Genomic DNA, 19760 nt, shown 5'->3' on the forward strand with positions numbered 1-19760 from the left:
AACAAAAAGAAGAAAACCCCATTCTAGTTTGTAAAATCATCTAAAAACATCCAAGCATTTTGCAGAACACCAACTTAAATTGGTCATTTATCAGACGATGAGCAACACCTACCCACTTGTAAGACATATGACCTACCTACTTTGTTAGAGAATTCCATCATGACAGACGGACATTAACAACATAAAAACATTACCTTACTCTTCCAGTTTTAATCACTACCCTATTTACCCTTTAGAGATCTCTTTAGCCACCATATTCTTCCATTTATCCTTAAGGTCAACTGGGAGACGAGTTGAGTGGAAAACAGATCGACCGTGTTCCAAAATTTTCCTCCAGGGGATGTTTTTGTTTGCTTTAGTTGAATAGTCATGGATTAACTCCTGCAGTCAAGAAAATTGATTCTTCAATTCCAGCAAACTAGTCCATCCAATCAATGTAGTCAAAAACATACATGCCCAGGGTTTTAAAAAACGGTCCGCGACCGCGATATAGCGGTTTTGCCGCTGTCCGAGTTACCCGCGACGGCCGCAATAGCGTCCGCGACGGCCGCAATCACGGCAAATCCAAAATAACTGAAAATGCGACCGCGATTTGAAACCCTGTACATGCCTAAACACTACCGCAATGTTCAATCTAGTAAAAGCGCCAAGTGGCAAGGCCATCTTTCCTGGGTATATGCCAGTGAAGGCAAGAAGCATGGGGAGCATAAACCATTTTCTTAGCATAACCATTACTAAGAAAACTATACAAGTTCTTATGTGTGTGACAGAAGCTGACAGCTTAAACATTCTTAATTTAATGGGAACTTTATAAGGATAATGAATTGAGGACTGACATCCTTCTAGTATGTTAGCAAAGGATGCTCGAACTTTTAAAAAAAATATTACACATGTACAGAAAAGAAAGCAAGAATGCAAGTTAACCAATAAAAGTTATGTTTCAATCGTAAAGAAGAATAAAGGAAACAGGTACGTAGCAAAAATCAAGTTCAGCATATCCAACATGAATACATGTTAGCAAATACATAATTAGAAAAAGGGAGGAAACCATCCATAATTTCATACCTGCAGCATATCTTCCTCTTCAGCTGTCCAGTGTAGTCTCCTACGCTTTTCAGTGCCCACTGTGGGCATCAAGCTGCAATTTAAATGAAAAGATAAGGTAATTTTACAGCCTAGTAGTTAACCAAAACCCTAAACTATGATGCATCCCATGCCCAAAGATGGATTCTTTTCTTTTTCTTTTTTCTTTCTTTTATGAATGCTACCTTCCTTCAACAAAATGAAAAGCATGAATAAACTTACCGTCGCTTGGTTGATTCTCGCCATTTTGCAGGGGTTCTTGCTGTTACAGTGTCTCCCTCTTGGTTCAAATCCATATTATTTGCACTGGTACTTGGTTGAAATGATGAACTATCCAGTGAAACATCTTTGAGAGGTGATTCCTTGTTAGATGTTTGTTTTTCATGCTTTTGACGCCTGTGGGAGGTAGTTCCAACTGTATTAGGGAGCGCTGGCTCTCCCTCATCAGTTTCATCATCTTCACTATTGGGGATTTCTAAATCCTCCTGCACCCTTTCTCCATTCCCAACTTTGTCAGACCCCTGAGTTGTAGAGATGTTTCCCTCATAAGATTTTTCTTTTCTCATCAACTCAACACCCTGTATTTCATCTTGACTATTAGGAGTGGTCACTTTATCATCATCATTTAGCCCATTTCCAAAATAAGCAGAACTCACTTTCTGTGTCATTGTTGATAAACCCTGTGTTGCATCCTGATTATGGTATATAGCCTCTTTACCATCATCATTTAGCCCATTTCCAAAATCAGCAGAGCTCACCGTTTCACCTCCCTCCTCTTCATTTCCACCATCCCTTCTTAAACATATAAAGTCGGATAGGTCCTTCTCTACCAACATAACGTTTTGTCTCAATCCTTTGAGCCTGGCCACTTCTTGCTTGTAAAAACAATAAGGGCAGTAGAATTTACCCATTTCATCAAATTTGGGTGTCCAGGTCATGCATGCCTCGTGGAAAGCAACTGGGCAGCCATTTTCGCTGCAGACCAATACCTGGCCACTTGTGCTATTGCAGTCAAAACAACACTCTCCTTCTAACCAATTAACAACAGTGCAGTCTCCAGTAGGGTTACCTCTTGCACATCTATCCACCATCTCCTCCTCATCACCATCCGCTGGGTCGTCGATATCTACATGGAAGTCACCATTAACATTTCCATCACCCATACCATCAACGTCAGCATCACCATTACTATTATTATGATGATCTTTTATTTGACTGGAACCGACATCCCGAGACGCTCCATGATCCTTACCATCTACACGGTGTTCTCCATCAGCTTCATCCTATGCCAAAAGTTCATTACAACGAATTACATAAAAGAGTCAATTAGCATGACAATAAACGACATAAAACATTTTTCTTATCTTACACTTCGACAATAGGTACAAATGGCTTCAATCTATTAAGACGTTCTAGTATTTTCCACGAATTTTCAATTTTCTCGAGAAACAAACAAAGGTCGTTCTACTAAATTTATGGTTCGGTTATCTCTACGGTTTCAATTAGCGGTGCCGCCACTAAAGACCTCAATAGAGAGTGTGAACAAATTTCACATTTGGTAGCGGACAATAACGGCAATAAATGGTCTCCCATTTACCCTAAACCTAGACCCTTTACAAAAATTCCTCCTCAACAAAGTGAACATATATAAAACAGGGAATCAAATAGATCAGAGTGATGTAGAAGAAGAGAGGAGATAACACAAACCGATCCATGACTCGAGTAGTAAGAAATGGTTTTAGGGTTTAAAGAATTACCTTGTTTGATTTCATGGTCAGAATGCAAGAGACTAGAGAAGGCTTTAGGTCAGGCATTGGATTAACTTCGAATCAAAGAGAGCGTGTTTGGAAAGATTGTAGCACTGACGTGGCAATGAAAATGGGTATGAATTTAAACTTAAACCTTTGGATATAGAAATATTTGTTTAGTAGGTATACAAATGTTAACTATATAAATTTTTTAAATGGGACAGGTAAAATAAAATGTTAAGGTACCGTAAAATAATTAATTAATCAAAAAAATTTAAATTTTAAGGTGAGCATGAAAAATTTTAGGGTGATATTATCAATAAATTAAGTAATTAATCGAACAAAATTAGAATTTTAAGGTGGGCATGTGCTCACCGTGACCAAGCCGTTACTCTGTCACTGGCACGAACTAAAGTGACCTATATGATAAAGGAATTGTTATCATTTTTTAAAGACTCGGGTTCAAGTATCATAGATGTCAAGGGTATAAGCGATCAATATTAAAAGATTAAGAGTTATCTTTAAACATATATTGTCACGTACTTATCCTAGATTATTAAAAAAAATCTTAAACCTTCGGGTAATTTACCCAAATATTGGTGTATCTTTCTTTTTCAAAATATTACTCACAATTTATTTTTTAATCTACTGTACTTTCCAGAGCAAATTGAAAGTTGGTTTGATGATAAATTGTATACATTGTTCAATTTATTCTTTTAAATAAAAAGATTAGATACGATATATTTATATATCGTCTTCACTGTTCAATTATTTTTTCGAATAAAATACTAGAGACGGTAGATTTGTTTATCGTCTTTACTGTGCATCATGTTTTATAATAAAATATAACCGTTACAGTGTAAACGAAATGTATACCAGTAGACTACATTGTTCCATTATCACATGCATTCAAAGGGAGTCGTAGGAGCCAGGCGGCTGCAGAGGGCGGCGGTAGCAGGCCGGTCAGACAGGTGCAGAGGGTAGCAACAAATGGAGTGCGCAAGTGAGGGGCATGCATGAGTCATTGAAAATTTAAGAGATTGAAGGATTGAATAGTTGTGGATTGGTGGTTAAATATGTGGTTAAAATTTATATTTTTTTATGTTAAATAAGGGATATTTAAGTTAAAATTTTAGGAAAAATTATTAAAGAAGAAGGAAGAGGAGGAGGAGGAGGAAGAAAGAGAAAATATAGTAAGTAGATGTATATTCTATTTTTTTAATTAAATAATTTTAAATCATTAATTTTACTTTTAATTTTTAAATTATATATTGTAGTTAATTTTTTTTGGGTACATCATGTAGAAACGACTACAATGAAGCTTGCACTCTCAAAGTGGCTCTTCCTTTATTCGCCCATAGTAGCGAAATCACCTCCGTCGAAGGATTCATTAGTATATGCGCCCTCCTCACTTTCCAGGGTTCACATTTGTTTCCTTCAATGTAATATCTCAATGAATAAATTGAAAGTTTGGCAGCTAAAATATAAACTTAGGAAAAGTTTAAGGATTAAATTGTAATTTTAAAAAATTATGTATTTTAGTCCCATAAATAAATAGTTTACCTCCAAGAGTGATGATTTCGTGTTACCAAGATTTTTCGTACGAAATTTGTATTAAAGGCTATAACGCATTAAAGTCCGAGAAAAATTTGGATAATCGAATCAAATCGAATATTTGAGATATTTTTTAAATGATAAGCCAAGGTTAATAATGTCATGTTCATGCCTTAGAAAGATAATATTCAATATGGACTATTGGATTTAAGTTGATTTTTTCATGTTAAATCTAAGTCGGTAGATGAAAATGGCAAAATTATAATTTTGGGATTTTTTTCGAGAGCAAAGATGGTAACGATTAACTCTTTGGTTTAATTATAGCCCTTGGATGAATATTTTGACATGTGGCAAGATGATGATAATTGGATTTTAATGGTAAAGTTGTATTTTTGCAATAAAATGAATTTTTAATTCATTTTTACATAAAAGGTGACAAATGGCTTAAAATAAGAAATTGAAAATTCAAGACTTTGCTCATCTTTTCTATCCATTGCTGTGAAGTCCATAAGGTAAGGGAAAATGTTTTCTTTTGATTTTTCAAGTCATTTTATTAGGAATTTTGGAAAGCATGAATACAAAGTTGATCTACATTAAATTCTCTATCATTTGGTACTATTAGTTCATATTTTTCATGCTTAAAACCCTAAGTTCCTGAGTAGGGTAGATGAAGGGAATGTTAAATTTGATGTTCTAAGGCTTGCTTATGATGTAGTAGATGTTGTTGAATCATTTTCATGCTTGAAAGATGATGAAAACCATTAGAAATGATACTTTAATAATCTGGCCATTAGTGTTCATGTTGAGATTGGAAGTTTGAATTGATTTTTGATATGAGATTGATTGATAATGCTTAGATATGATGTTTGTAAGTAGAATTCATGCTTGAATCAAGTTGAAAATCATATCTAAGGTGACATGTTATATTCTTCCGTGTGAGAAAAATTAGAGAAAAATTTTGAAAAATTGTTCTAAGGTTAGATATGATGAATGGATGATGGAAAGGGTCCAATTTGAATATTATGGAAATGTTTGGATGAATTCCAAAAGAATTAATTTTTAATGTTTAGATTATAAAATTTATAATGATTATGTGAATTATTCTTTCATTTGGATATTGAGAGATTTAAAGTTAAAATATGAAGTGTTAATGGAATTCTTAAGTGTTACGGTTGATATGGATTATATGAAATAGATCTATTATCAAATAAGCATTGAAAGATTTTTTAGAAATTTTTTTCCTATTATGTGCCTATGTATGGAAAGGTATGCACTTTGAAATGTATGTGTTTTCGAAATGATGTACGTGTATATCGTGATCAAAATCGAGATCAAAGCTAAGGAAAAAAGTTCAGGAGTGAAGCTTAAATCGCTATGTAAGGTTTGCTAATGAAGTATACTAGGTAAGTGCAATCTTATCTATATTATTATTATATATGATATAAGGAAGGCTTGAGATGAGCCAACCTTGAATGTTATGAAAACGAAAATTATTTGAATTTTATTATGATATCTTCATAATATTTTGTCAAATGGATTTTGAATGATTTCAGTTATGAATTGCCCACTGCACTTATATATATATATATATATATCATATAGATATCTTTTGATAAATGAAAGATAGGTGATTTTGATGAAAATGTCCATTATATGTACATTGAGAGTTTCTGGTATAGTTAACATGCCATAGAGATGGGGCATTAGCAGCTGCAATATGTACATAGTACGATGTAATTTTTGTGCTTTTGTATGCAGTTGCATTGAGTACATAGTCGATGTGATTTTGGACTATTGTGCTTTTGAGAATACAATACATGATGCGTCGTGACTTTTGCATTATGATATTCTTAATTATTTTTTCTAGCACTAAATGTGCAATATGATTATACTCGTCTGACTCGCATACCTTGCATTCTCATTTATTTACATTGGGCTATGATTTGAATGATATTGAAAAGTACAGGTTTGTAACACCCTAAACCCGAATGGGCATAAAATGTCACATTGGGTCGCAGTGGCAACCCCAGATTTTCAATACCTGTTCATTTTCTTTTAAAAAAACAAACAATATGGTATCTAAATAAACATACATGAAAGATATAAAAAAATTATAAACTGAAGCTTTGTGACACATAATTTAAAATTAAAATAGTACAAATTTAGAGTTCGATAAACAAAATATATGATTAAGGTTCTATGAATACATATGCTCACTAAAGTTACAGTACATTACTCTAAGGGAGATGCTGGAAGTCCTGTTACAACGGTGCTCCTCGAACGGCTCAAGCTAATAACCTGCGAACTGAAAACATCTGAACAGTGATCTTACAAAGCGTAGCAGTATAATCGCTAATTTATAGCAACATTATGAGTCCCATAAATATAAACATACTAAAGACATGGTACTAAGCAGTAGGTATATGCATGATCTTAATCAAGTGCTACCTACTTAAGGTTTTTTTTTCTTCTATTGTTGAAGTAGGAGTCTCATGCTTCCTTTAATCCTCTACTAAAGGGTCTCGCCATGAGTACACATCTAATTGGTCTCTACCCACATTGATTATAATTACTTTGCATTATCTAAATGCGACATTGGCACTATTGTGCATTATTTGAATGCAACACTGAATCTGCTATGCATTATCAGAATGCAACACTGCTAGTATCTGGTCTCTCATAGCCATCAGACACTAGTTAACTGAGGGAACCCGATGTCGCATAGCATCGGTAAAATTCTCACTAAGCTATTGAATGATCTCCTAGTCTCACGTAGTCATGAGGTAGATCATGGAGGGAGAACTCGGTATCACATAGCATCGATATAATTTTCGCTCAACTGAAGCAGTGGCTTAGTCTCACACAACCGTAAAACCAAGCTATATCAGGGTAATATCCGGGTAATTTACTCTTTAACCTTTGGAATGGATTTTAAAGGTTAATTATATGTTTAATTTAAATTATAAACATTATTGTATTATTAATTAAAGTTATATTATAAATTTTATATTACTACTTAACTTTTATATACTATAAATATAAAATTAATTAAATTATAATATTAATTTAAATTATAATATATAAAATGTCTAACTAATAATTAATTTTTTTAATATAAAGGGAGAAGCTAAGAGATCAAATGCAACAATTACTCTCGCCAAAGGTGGATTATCAAACCGGGTCACACGAAGGGCTACTGCCAAGCTACTCTCGCGATCGCATCCGCCACTCTATTATCATTGCGAAGAACATGTGAGAAATAAAGCCACCATCGTCGAGAAAGCATTTCAACTAAATGAGGAACCATATGAGAAACTCCATCCATATCCCTCCCTTGCTGAACAAGACGAAAAGCCTCCCTGCAGTCCATCTCCACCAGAACTTTACGAGCATCTAACTACCAAGCTTGATTCAAACCTTCATAGATAACCCAAAGTTCCACATCCAAGACCGAGCAAGACACAAAGAGTTTTGGAAAAACCAATTACCCATTGTCCATACGAATCACGAATAACACCACCACAAGCCGCAAGACCCGTAGATGGGTTTCGAGATCCATCGACATTCAGTTTCAACCTACCAGCTGGTGGAGCAGACCAGCCAACATTATTCAACCGGGACCGATGATTTCCAACATGACGTGCTGCACCACGAGCAGCAACAGGGTTTGAGTCCTTTTATTGTTATTTTTGTTTTCATTATAATAGAAAATAAATAGAACATGTTGTAAGACTTGAACTAAATATGATTATTGGTGAAATGGTAGAAGCACACCATATCATTTTGAAAACTTAGGACCAAATTCTTCTAACAATTTTTAAATTTTATTGAATTTAAAATCAAAATCAAATTGAGAGAATGTATAAATTAAGATGAATAAATATACAATTATACCAATTTTATTAATTATAACATGCTTCGTTAAATTTTATTTTAAATTACTTATATAGTTATGTGATCACATTACCAAAATTAAAAGTATGATGAACATATCAACACTAATCCCATAATTAAGTGATCATTTAAATATTTTACCCAATAATTAAATAGTTATTATATTTATATTATATTTTTATGGGTTAGTGTCATGAGTCAACTTGATATTAGTTCAGTTGAAAAAGTCATAAAGATGTATGAACTTTTAGATGAAAAAAATCAATTAAATTTCTAATTCTTTTCGCACTCAATTAAGTTTAGTGTAAATCCAAGAAATAAATCAACATGATTATTTAATCAACAGAAATATTATTGATCATTATAATAATGACAAGAAGTGTAATTATTATTGACTCGATTAATAATATTTGGTGTGGAAGTAATAAAAGATAAAAAATTTACACATCAATTTAAATTTATCATCATTTTCAAAAAAAATATTCTAAATAATGACATGACATCTAACAATTATTGGCTCGACTAATCAATAATTGACGTGGAAGTAATAAAAGATAAAAATTTGCACAACAATTTAAATTTATTATCTTTTTCTGAAGGATATTCTATATAAACTTAAAAGGATAAAATATCATCTAAACCAAAAAAAAAAAAAAAGTGAAGCATTATATCTCATTAAAAAAGCGAAATCAAAATGATGGATCAAGAAGTCATCATGTTATACATGCCAAAATCTTTCAAAAAATAAAACGAATTGATCTTATAGTCAATTAAATAATCAATCAATCTTAACGGACGAGAAAAGATAATGAACAAAATAGAATGATGTTATGAAGCCAATGGTACCTGTAGACAAGATGACTGCAACCGCCATGATCATGGAGTAACCAAGATAAAGAATGGCCGATACTGGACCATGCAAACTCTGTAGGTCAAATACCAGGTAGTTGATGGAGTATAGGAACACGTACAGCGCAACCGAACCGGAGGCGAAGAAAGCATTCCACCACCATCGCCAGTCCTCGAAGCATAGATGCATGTAGGTAAGGACCAGTGATACTTTGGCACAAACGATGATCAGTAGGAGGAAGACTATAAGCAAGAAGCCAAACACGTAATAAAACCTGCCAAGCCAGATTCTAGAAAGGATGAAGAAGAGTTCGATGAACAGGGTTCCGAACGGAAGAGTCCCGGCACCAAGGACGAGAAGCCACGATGGATTTTTGCGTGCAGGAATCTTGTTGGTTCGTACAGGGTACTCGATATCTTCAGCTCGTGTACCTAAGTATCCTCCTACGAGAGTGAGGGGCACGAAAATGCAGAAGCAGAGAGACAATAGAACAAAATACAGGGAAATGGGAATTGCACTAGTACTTTTGCTGCCCCATAGAATGAAATTCAATGCTGCAAGGATAACAAAGACGATTCCGGAGAAGAAACATGCGACTGACCAGGAGAGGGACCTCCGTCCTGCTGTCGTTCCCTTGAGGGTTCTCCAGAGGCGAACAGCAACATACCCTGCAGCAATACCCAAGAAAAGATAGAGAACGATCATCCCGGTTAGTAGCATTCCTCGTGAAGCCGGCGACATGAACCCCAAAGCTGCAAAAACTATAGTGACAATGGCCATTCCTGTGATCTGAACTCCGTCACCAATCATCACACAAAGAAGCTTCGAATGTTTTGGTTCTCTGAAAACATCTCCCGCAACAAGCTTCCATCCGGAAAGCTCCTCGCTCATTTGTGCTTGTGCTTCTTTGTCCAGTTCCTCATACCTCGTCAAATCCCTCCTCACTGTCCTCAAGAAAATGACAAACACAATACCAGATAGGAAAGTGATCACCATCAGAGAATTTAGAATTGAGAACCAGTGAACATGTGAACCTTCCATCCTCAAATAAGCATCCCAACGAGACGGCCATCTAATATTGCTCTTCACAAATTCAACCTCATAAGTAAAAGAGATCCTCTCTTGTTCTCGAATTATCTGGGATTTGTCCAACTCCAAGGGACAGTTAACGGAAGAGATATTGTCATACATGTGGAGTTTCGTCATGACTTCGGGATCATATCGAACACTGCACGGCACCACCTCGAAACCAACGATCTCAAAACCAGAAGCTTTCATGTTATCAGCTTCAGAAATCACACCCATCCCTCCTTCCCCAGTTCCAATTATCTGCACACCACTCCCCTCATACTCATGAACCAAGACTTTGAACTAGAGATGATTGATGATGTAGTCATCATTGCTATTCGGAGGAGAATACCCAATTGGGAATCCAGTCCACTGAATGTTAATGCCGTTCTGTTCCGCGGTCCTCATCACCGGTAAATTGTCTAGAATCATGTTCACGTGATACAAGTCACGAGTCCTCTGTTTCAAAAGCTTCACCTCATGCTCGTTCAAGGGGCTGGTAGTGCAGAGGTAGAGACACTCATTCACACTCATTCGAAACCGATAAGGGGAGTTATCAATCTGATCTCCCATGAGAAGTTCACCAAGATTCTCGGCGCTCTTCTTTATACCGCCCATAGGTTTACAGTAAGGGAGACTGTAATTACTAAAAGGAAGCTCGGTTTCAATGGAATTCAAGGAATTAACTTTGGCATATATAGCATCCTTAGTCGAATACGTGTGCATTTAACTCCCAGGCAAGTAAAACCCACCACAAGAATGAGCAGACAGGATCACTAATACAAAACTCCAAAAGAATCCAGGTATCTTCCTTTGTGAAAAAGCCATGATAAGGGAAGATCTTGAAGATTATTGCTTGAATCTAAGCTACCTAAACTGAATCATTCAATATCAAAAGGAATCTACACATGGAAAAAAAGGATTTCCAATGTTCAGTTTCAAACAAATAACAAATAAAAAAAGAAGAAAACCCAGATGCGTATGTACAAAATAAATGCATTGCACCAACTTCAGATGCAGTAGATCACATCCAATACCAAAATGCAAGAAAACAAAAATAAAATCTCATTTTTTTCACGGTGATACAAAATCATAAAAACAGATTGAGAATTGGCAGATTCGATCTCAATCCAGAAACCCATTTAAGAAAAAGACTTAAAAATAAGAAGAGAATGTGTCAGGTTTGCACCTGAAGTTTTTGTGATAAAGGATTTAAGAAGAAGAAGAGGGTAGGTTACAAAAAAGATTTTCAACTTTTCATTCATAGCCTCCATTTTGATTACAAATCCATAAATATATATCTCTTAGATTGTACAATTATTTATTGACAACTGTATATTCTTCTCAACAGATTCTTAACCGTTGTCCTTGCCTAATCTTCTGCCGTGGATCCACCTTATCTATTGGCCCTTCCTCAGCCCAAATGCTTGCTATTTTTTTAATGCACCAGGTAAGTCATTCCTCCCCCTTTTTCCCTCTTTCAATTAAAATCCCTAATTCCTTTTCCAATTTCCCAATTCTCTGATCCTCAATCCCTAATTCATGACCATCAATCCCTAATTTTTCATCCAGGTCCATGACAATACCCCTCCTGTAGTCGATGATTGTCCCCAAGGATCGAAGTCAGGGAACTGCGACTTTAACACCGTGAAGTCCTCCTAGGTAGCATTTTCTGGTCTCAAATCCACCCACTGAATTAACAGTTGAGTGATTGCCTCCTTATCTCTCTTCACCATCGCTTATCTAATACCAGGGAAGGGTAAACACGAAGCTGGCCATCTGCATTTACCTTCGGTGGATCTCTAGAGGTGACTGCTTTATCTCCAATCTTTTTCTTCAGCAAGCTAATATGGAAAACAGGGTGTATTTTTTATTTTTCAGGTAGCTGTAATTTGTAAGCCACTGATCCAATTTTTTGTGACTTTGTAGGGTCCATAGTACCTAGCAGACAACTTCAAATTTCTTCTTAGGGCTATCGATGTCTGCCTATAAAGTTGTAACTTAAGGTAAACTTCATCCCTGATCTGAAACTCCCTGTCACTTCATTTTTTATCAGCATAATGTTTCATACGTTGTTGTGGCTTGTCAAGTTGGTCTTGTAGAATAGTGTTCATGTTATCTCGTTCTTGTAACAATTGTTTTACAATTGCCACTCTTGAATCTGTTAGCCATGTCATAGTAGGAGGAGTGTATCCATACAGAGCTATGAATGGAGTTGTTCCCAAAGCAGTATGGAAACTGGTATTACACCACCATTTGGCTTGTGACAACCATTTACTCCAAGTAGTAGGTTTCATAAAACACATCCCACACAAATATTGTTCCAAACATTGATTTAATCTTTCTGTCTGGCCACAGTTTTTGGATGGTAAGCTGCAGTAAATAGGGTGTTAGTTCCAGTAGCTTCAGTAGTTCTATCCAAAAAAGACTTGTAAAAATCTTATCTCTATCAGACAGAGCTAGTTTTGGCTGCCCATGTAGTTTATATATCTGATCCAAGTAAACTTTAGCTACATCTGCTGCAGTAAATGGATGTACCAAGGGTAGGAAATGTGCATATTTGATAAACTTTTCAATAATAACCAAGATACAATTGTACCTGTTAGAATTTGGGAGGCCTTCAATAAAGTCCATAGTGACAAATTCCCAAGCTTGTTGGGGAATTGGAAGGGGTTGGAGTAGCCCTGGTTTCAAAACATGTTCATCTTTAATTCTTTGGCAGATGTCACACTGTTGCACATAATTTTTGACCATTTTTTCATCCTTTTCCAATAGAAGTAGGATTTCACCCTGTGATAGGTAGCTTGTTCTCTTGAATGACCACCTTGAGGAGTCATGTAGAACCTGTAGGATCTGTTGTCTTAGGGAGCCTGTCTGTCCAATGTAAACCTTTCCCTTGTACTTTAGAACACTCTTAGAATAAGACCAATATGTTACATCTTGGGTGGAGATAGCTAGTTTAGTGACCATTTCTGCAACCAGTGGATCATTATGATAACTCTGTTCAACCTCTTGAACCCAAGTAGGAATAACAACAGTAACAGTCATTTGTTGCATTTTTACTTCTTCCTCATCTCTTCTATATAGGGCATCTGCTGCCAAATTGTGTCTGCCAGTTGTTTAGGTCCTAGTGCCTTGCTGAGGTAAGCCACTGGTATACCTTCTTGAGATAAAACTGCTCATATTCCTCTAGAGCTTGCATTTGTCTCCAAGTAGAAACTTTTATTGAAATCGGGTAGTGCTAAGACAAGAGCATAACACATTGCATTCTTTATAAGTTCAAAATCAGCTTTGCTTTCCTCTGTCCAATGAAACTGATCCTTCTTAATCATAGTAGTCACAAGCTTGGTAATCTCTCCATACCCTTTTATAAACCTCCTATAGTATCCTGTCAAGTCAATGAAACTTCTTAGGGATTTAAAAGTTTTTGGCAATTGATGCATTGCCTAGATCTTTACTGAATCAATAGCCACCCCATGTTTAGATATGATATAGCCTAAATATTCCACCTCCATTTGACCAAAGAAACACTTGGTCCTTTTGGCAAACATTTGATTATGTTTCAGAACTTCCAGAACAGTTCTGAGATGCATGATATGGCTTTCCAAATCAGAGCTGTATATGAGAATGCCATCAAAAAAACCAATACAAATTTTCTTAAGTAAGGCCCAAATAACTTGTTCATTAATGCCTGAAAAGTTGTTGGGGCATTTGTCAGCCCAAAAGGCATAACCTTGAACTCAAAATGGCAATGGTGAGTTCTAAAGGTTTTTTTAGAATATCTTTAGGGGTGATTTGGATTTGCCAATACCCCGATCTTAAATCCAATTTAGAAAAATAGGCTGCTCCAGTCAACTTATCCAACAAATCTTCCACCACAGGAATTGGAAACTTGTTTTTTTTATAGTCAAAGCATTCAATTGTCTATAATCTATACACATCCTCCAACTCCCATCCTTCTTCTTTACCAGCAAACAAGGTGAGGCAAATGGGCTTTTACTTGTCTGAATTATGGAAGAGAATAACATTTCTTTGATTTGTTTTTCCACCTCTGACTTCTTATGGTAAGGCATCCTGTAGGGTCTAATGTTCACTGCTTTTGTACCCTCCTTTAGTGTGATTGAATGGTCATGTTCTCTTATAGGTGGCATTCCTTTTGGTTCTTCAAACACAACTGAGTACTCTTCTAGTAAACTCTGTAGCTCAATAGGTACCACATTATGACTAACATCCCCACTCAACATAAAAATTTCTCATGTTATTTCACTGTTTTTCCCATCAATTTTTGCAGCTTACTGTCTGATATCAATTTGACAGTATGTGAACTCTGTCCTCATTTTAAGGTAATCTATTTCCCATCTTTTTGAAAGCTCAAGGTCATATGATTAAAATCCATTAATAGTGGACTATATTTTCTCATTGAATCCACTCCTAGAACCATGTCACTTCCTTCTAGGGCTAAAACTCTGAAATCATGTTCAAACTGAGAGCCCTGCATTTCCCACTTTAAATTTTTACTCATAGATGAACTGTACAACTTTTCACCATTAGAAACTGTAATGGTTAAAGGGTGAATTTGCTCAAATTCCACTCCTTCTTTAGACCATTTACCAGATATAAAACTGTGTGTGCTTCCACTTTCTATTAGAATGTTCAGAGGTTTCCATGATATGTGCCATTGGATCCTCAATTTGTTGTGGCATGTCTGGCCTGTTATAACATTTATAGAAATTTCCAATTTTCCTTCCACAGGTTCTGTTGCCATTAGCTCATTATGTTATGTTTCCAAGTTTTCAAACTCTCCTGTATCCTTTATCTCCTCCATAGAATTCAGCTGTTTGACCTTACATTGGTGTCCTGGACTAAATTTTCCCCCACATTTGTAACATAGTCCATGTGTCATTCTATATTCCACCAATGATTGTTTACTCTGGTTCATATTCTGGGTAGTTCCTTTTTATGGTTGATTTAAGGTGGTGTTAGGAGGTTTGTAGTTGAAACTCTGTCCTATAGATGCCACTATAGGCTGGAACCTCAGTTTCCTATTTTCCACCTCCCAAGTCAATTCAACCAATTTTGCCAGTCTAAAAGCAGCAGCCAAAGTTGTGGGTGTTAGAGTATTCCCAAAGACCAATCATACGATGATTGTAATAATACTTTTATTTACCGATTTTATTGAATAAAGGCATTGCCGCTATTATTTTTAGTTATATATATTTGTTTAACATAAACTGGAAGATAATAAAGTCCATATAATGACATAATTGTTATTATTAAAAGATCCATAGTCAAGTATTATTATGGGCATGGACAATAAAAATACGCTTAAGACTAACATGTTATTGATTGATGACAACGAGTTGTCATTGACATAGAGATGTCAGAATTGATACATGATTATATTGTTAGAGAACAATGTATTGGATTGACCCACCATGAGTATATGTCTTGGATTATTATGTGACAATCATAACATTGCTCATGGTGATGACTATATGTATGATCCTCAGACTTGAGATCATTACTATCCCAACATATATTGTTGTATGTTTTGATGCAGCTAAACAAGCTCCGTAACTGGTTTCTCTATAAAGACTGTTATTGAATATATCTCAATATATGTAGTGGGTGTGTATGATTAAGATATGATTTGTCATTCCTACATAATAGGAAATATATCACAGGCCACTTGATTGAGTAAGACTAGAAACGCATGGCCATGCTTGAATAAGTTGATATGAGATATCATAAATTATTCGTTTATTAAAGTCTACTCTAGATATCAAGAAACAATAGATGGGCTATACAAGTGTGACTATTCCAAGACTTGTGCCTATTCTAGATATAAAGGACATAAGGATGTAATACATAAAAGAGTTAATCACCAAGATGATATGTCGAATCATATTTTCTTGTAACTTAGGTGACAATGATATACTGCTAGATGTCACTCATTGTATGTAATATTAGAATTGTTCTAATAATTACTGCTAACGTTACAAGAACCTACAGGGTCACACCCTAGGATTGAAACGAACATAGATGTACAATTTGTTGTATGTTACTAAAATATATCTAGAGTTAATTAAATATATGTTTTAATAATCCCGAATATTTAATTTCAATTAATTAAATATAGATTTAATTAATTTGAAATAATAAAACCACTAATATGATTAGGGTAACTTAGACATAAAAGGATTATTAAATTCCAATTAATTAAATATAGATTTAATTAATTTAAAATAATAAAAAACCTAATATAATTAGGGTAACTTGGATATAAAAGGGTGTGTTGGGTCTAGCAGCCGTTTTAAAAACACACACACAAAACCTTCAGTCGTTTTCTCTCAAAAGAGTTTTGGGGAAAACTAAGATTGCTCTCAATCGGGTGAACTGAGTAGAGGCCGAGACGTGATTTCGTGGAGGCTTACGATTCGAACCGATCTACACCACCAGTATTCACTGTTGTCCTTGCTGTTTTTCAAGGAACCCACTGTAATTATTCACATCTCTTCCTCCCGATTTTAGTGTTTTGTACTTGGTTGCTGGTGAGACCGTCGAGTTTTATTTTTGCTGCGCCATGGGATGTGCCGACGGTCCCAACAGTAGGGTTATGAGTTTTGACCATGTGCTTAATTTTCTCTTTTAATCCACTCAGAAAACTAGAAACAAAATACCCTTCCTCCAAAAATGGACTATACTGCAACATGTAGGACCTCAGCTCTTCAAACTTCTCATGATAATCTTCTACAGATTGTTTTTGAGTCATCTTATTAAACTCTTCCACAATGTTATTACAATTCTGGTCACAAAATCTATGGCATATGTCTGCTGTAAACTCATGCCAGTTCACCTTATGTTTATGAGCCACATAACCATCAAACCAGGTCTCATCATTTCCCGTTAAATACATTGTAGCTAATTCCACCTTCTGGTATTCAGGTACTTTAAAGATTGAAAATTACTTCTGACATTTCCTCACCCAACTTCTCGAATTTGTCCAATCAAACATTTGGATTTCTATTTTGGGCCTAAAAGCATAGTTTGACTGAATATATCCCCCAATAGATAACTCTCCCAGTTCCATTGTATTTCTCCCATTTTCAGTTTTTGCACATCCATAGTATCATTAAGTTGACTTTCACAAATTTGAGAAATAATAGCAGGTTTAGATGATAATATTCCAGGTTCATCTGTCTTAAAAGTATACTTCTCATGCTCATTAAGAACTGTTACTAAGCATGGATGTTTACCTTAACTTTTGATTTGATTCGCAGCTGCTTGTGATTGACCCTTTTTCTGACAAAGGTGAATCATTTTCCTTAGTTGCCTGGCTTATCATATGTAAGATTCTCTGTAAGTATCCTCTGTTTTCAGTCATTCCCTCTTTTAGTGTTTGTATCCTTGCTTCCAGCTCTCTTTTCTGATCAGCCCACCAGGATGGTAAGGTCTCCTCATTCTTAGCTTCCACTGATTGTTTTGGTACCTCTGTGGTTCCAGTTTTCTGCATCTTTTTTGTCTTACCCAGCGTGAATATAATTTATTTGGGATCACTAACTTAGCTCTGATTACCAATTATCAGATTTGCACCTGAAGTTTTTGTGAAAAAGATTTTAGAAGAAGAAGAAGAAGGTAGGTTACAGAAAATGATTTTCAACTTTTCATTCATAGCCTCAATTTTGATTACAAATCCATATATATCACTTAGGTTGTACAATTATTTATTGACAGCTGTATATTCTTCTCAACAGATTCTTAACGTTGTTTTAGCCTAATCTTCTGCCGTGGATCCTCCTTATCTGTTGGCCCTTCCTCAGCCCAAATGCTTGTTGCGTGGTAACTCACTTTCTTCTTCATTTTTTTACTGCACCAGGTAAGTCATTCCTCCCCCTTTTCCCTCTTTCATAATTCAAAATCCCTAATTCCTTTTCAAATTTCCCAATTCTCTAATCCTCAATCCCTAATTTTTCATCCAGGGCCATGACAGAATGTTAAAGGAAGAACCTGAGAAAGACCTCGGAGTTTTGAAGTTTGGTTCAAATGGAAACCGATCGTTTTTGTTTCGTTATTTCTCTTAATGGTTTAAACTATACTTGCAAATATAATGTAGAGAACCGAACGCAGGTTGGGTTTTATATACGTTGCCAAGGAATATAATAAGATAAACAAAACGAAAAGGAAATTTGAACTACAGTGACAGAAACTGAGTTTTCGTTTTAATTGTACCAGTTATCTATCTTTAGCTCAATGTGGGAATACAATTTTTTTACTTTACCGAAATAGGTAACTTATCAAATTATCTATTAAAATGCATAACATTTAATAATAACAACAACAAATTTTCCTTAAATTAACTCAAATATCAAATGGAGTGTTCTTCTTCTTTGATTTCCTACAATAAGGACGTGCAATCGTTTCACTTTTTTTTGTCCACATGGTTCAAGATTTTACCTTAATTAATTTAGATCGACCCATGTCGCATATCTGGTGGGTGGGTCTTCTAGCAAGGATTTTCAGCATACACAATGACTCGAATTCGAGACCTTACTCAAACGATATCAAATTGTTTACCAATTGAACCAATCCCTGTCATTGCAATCGTGTCTGCATGGGATAATCTGTCAGCATTGGCTCGAAGCAGGGCATGAAGTGCAGTTTGGGTTCAATGGGGTGCATAAAGTTGCACCTAGTTCCATCAGAGACTGGTTCAAATCCCCTGGTCGCGAAGGATCGACAAGTTGAGCTGCTAGTTTCCTGCAACAAGAGAGAACAATTTCACTATCCTTGCCCCTACGTACAGAATAATTGTAAAAGAATTGAAACACCATGTGTTGCAGACACTAATAAAAGCTCACAAGAAGTTCTTGACAGTATGTTTGTCTTTGGGATTCGCACAGATAGCTTTTAGTCTGGCAGAAAAATTAGATTCACGATTTCATTACAGCTCAAACTACAATTCATTTGAACCATCTATAGCCATGATTGAAAGGTCAATGGGAGCTAAATAAATCTGGTTTTAGACATTTTATCACCATAGAAACTGCACTCAGTGGAAAAAAAGGGAAAATTAGAGCTAACCTTTGGAAGAAAACGAGCTCCCCTATAATATCCTAACCCTGCCCACATCTCTCCAGGAATGGACCTAGACAGGGACAGATAGGTACAGTTGACCTCCTAAAAATTTACCCTCCGAATATAAAATATTGCGTTCCTCCTAGCGTATCATTCACCTCCTGTATAATACAATGGAAAAGGAAAGTAACTAATTTTGTTTAAAATCCAATTTCTCCCATCTATAACCATGATTGAAATGTAAACAGTGGCGAGGGTAGACACACACTCATCTTAAAATTTGATTTTTTAATTAATTATTTATTTTATTGATGATGTCCATCCTAAAATTTTATTTGTGCTCATATTTTTAAAAATTTTATATTATTAAGATACATGTGTTGATCCTAAAAAAATATTTCTCATTCACAACTAAAAATATAAATGAAAACTACATTTTCGTTTTAAAAAAGAAAACCATCACAATTCCCCAACCGAACCAAAACCCA

At 35.4% G+C, this 19760-nt stretch overlaps 1 protein-coding gene and 2 pseudogenes across 1 annotated transcript; 1 reads left to right on the forward strand and 2 right to left on the reverse strand.

Annotated features, from left to right (window-relative positions):
* On the reverse strand, positions 1 to 2936 carry LOC120171186. The gene is made up of 4 exons (XM_039178945.1): positions 2841 to 2936; positions 1306 to 2366; positions 1066 to 1138; positions 1 to 381 (listed from the first exon to the last, which is right to left on the reverse strand). Exons 1-4 carry the CDS (start codon positions 2895 to 2897, stop codon positions 226 to 228), a joined length of 1347 nt encoding a protein of 448 aa, XP_039034876.1. The 5' UTR covers positions 2898 to 2936; the 3' UTR covers positions 1 to 225.
* Positions 2894 to 19760, forward strand: part of LOC120171187 — a 27720-nt pseudogene continuing 10853 nt past the window's right edge.
* LOC120171184 lies at positions 9020 to 10924 on the reverse strand (annotated as a pseudogene).

The sequence above is a fragment of the Hibiscus syriacus genome, unplaced genomic scaffold (genome assembly GCF_006381635.1).
Source record: "Hibiscus syriacus cultivar Baekdansim isolate YM2019G1 unplaced genomic scaffold, ASM638163v2 tig00111812_pilon, whole genome shotgun sequence".
Taxonomy (NCBI): Eukaryota; Viridiplantae; Streptophyta; class Magnoliopsida; order Malvales; family Malvaceae; genus Hibiscus; species Hibiscus syriacus.

Excerpts from the sequence above, each read along its gene's own strand:
- LOC120171186 (XM_039178945.1), bottom strand. The coding sequence starts at position 2,897 with ATGCCTGACCTAAAGCCTTCTCTAGTCTCTTGCATTCTGACCATGAAA. Across the intron at positions 2,367-2,840 it reads TGACCATGAAATCAAACAAG|GATGAAGCTGATGGAGAACA; the intron begins GTAATTCTTTAA and ends CTTTTGGCATAG. Across the intron at positions 382-1,065 it reads AAGAGGAAGATATGCTGCAG|GAGTTAATCCATGACTATTC; the intron begins GTATGAAATTAT and ends TCTTGACTGCAG.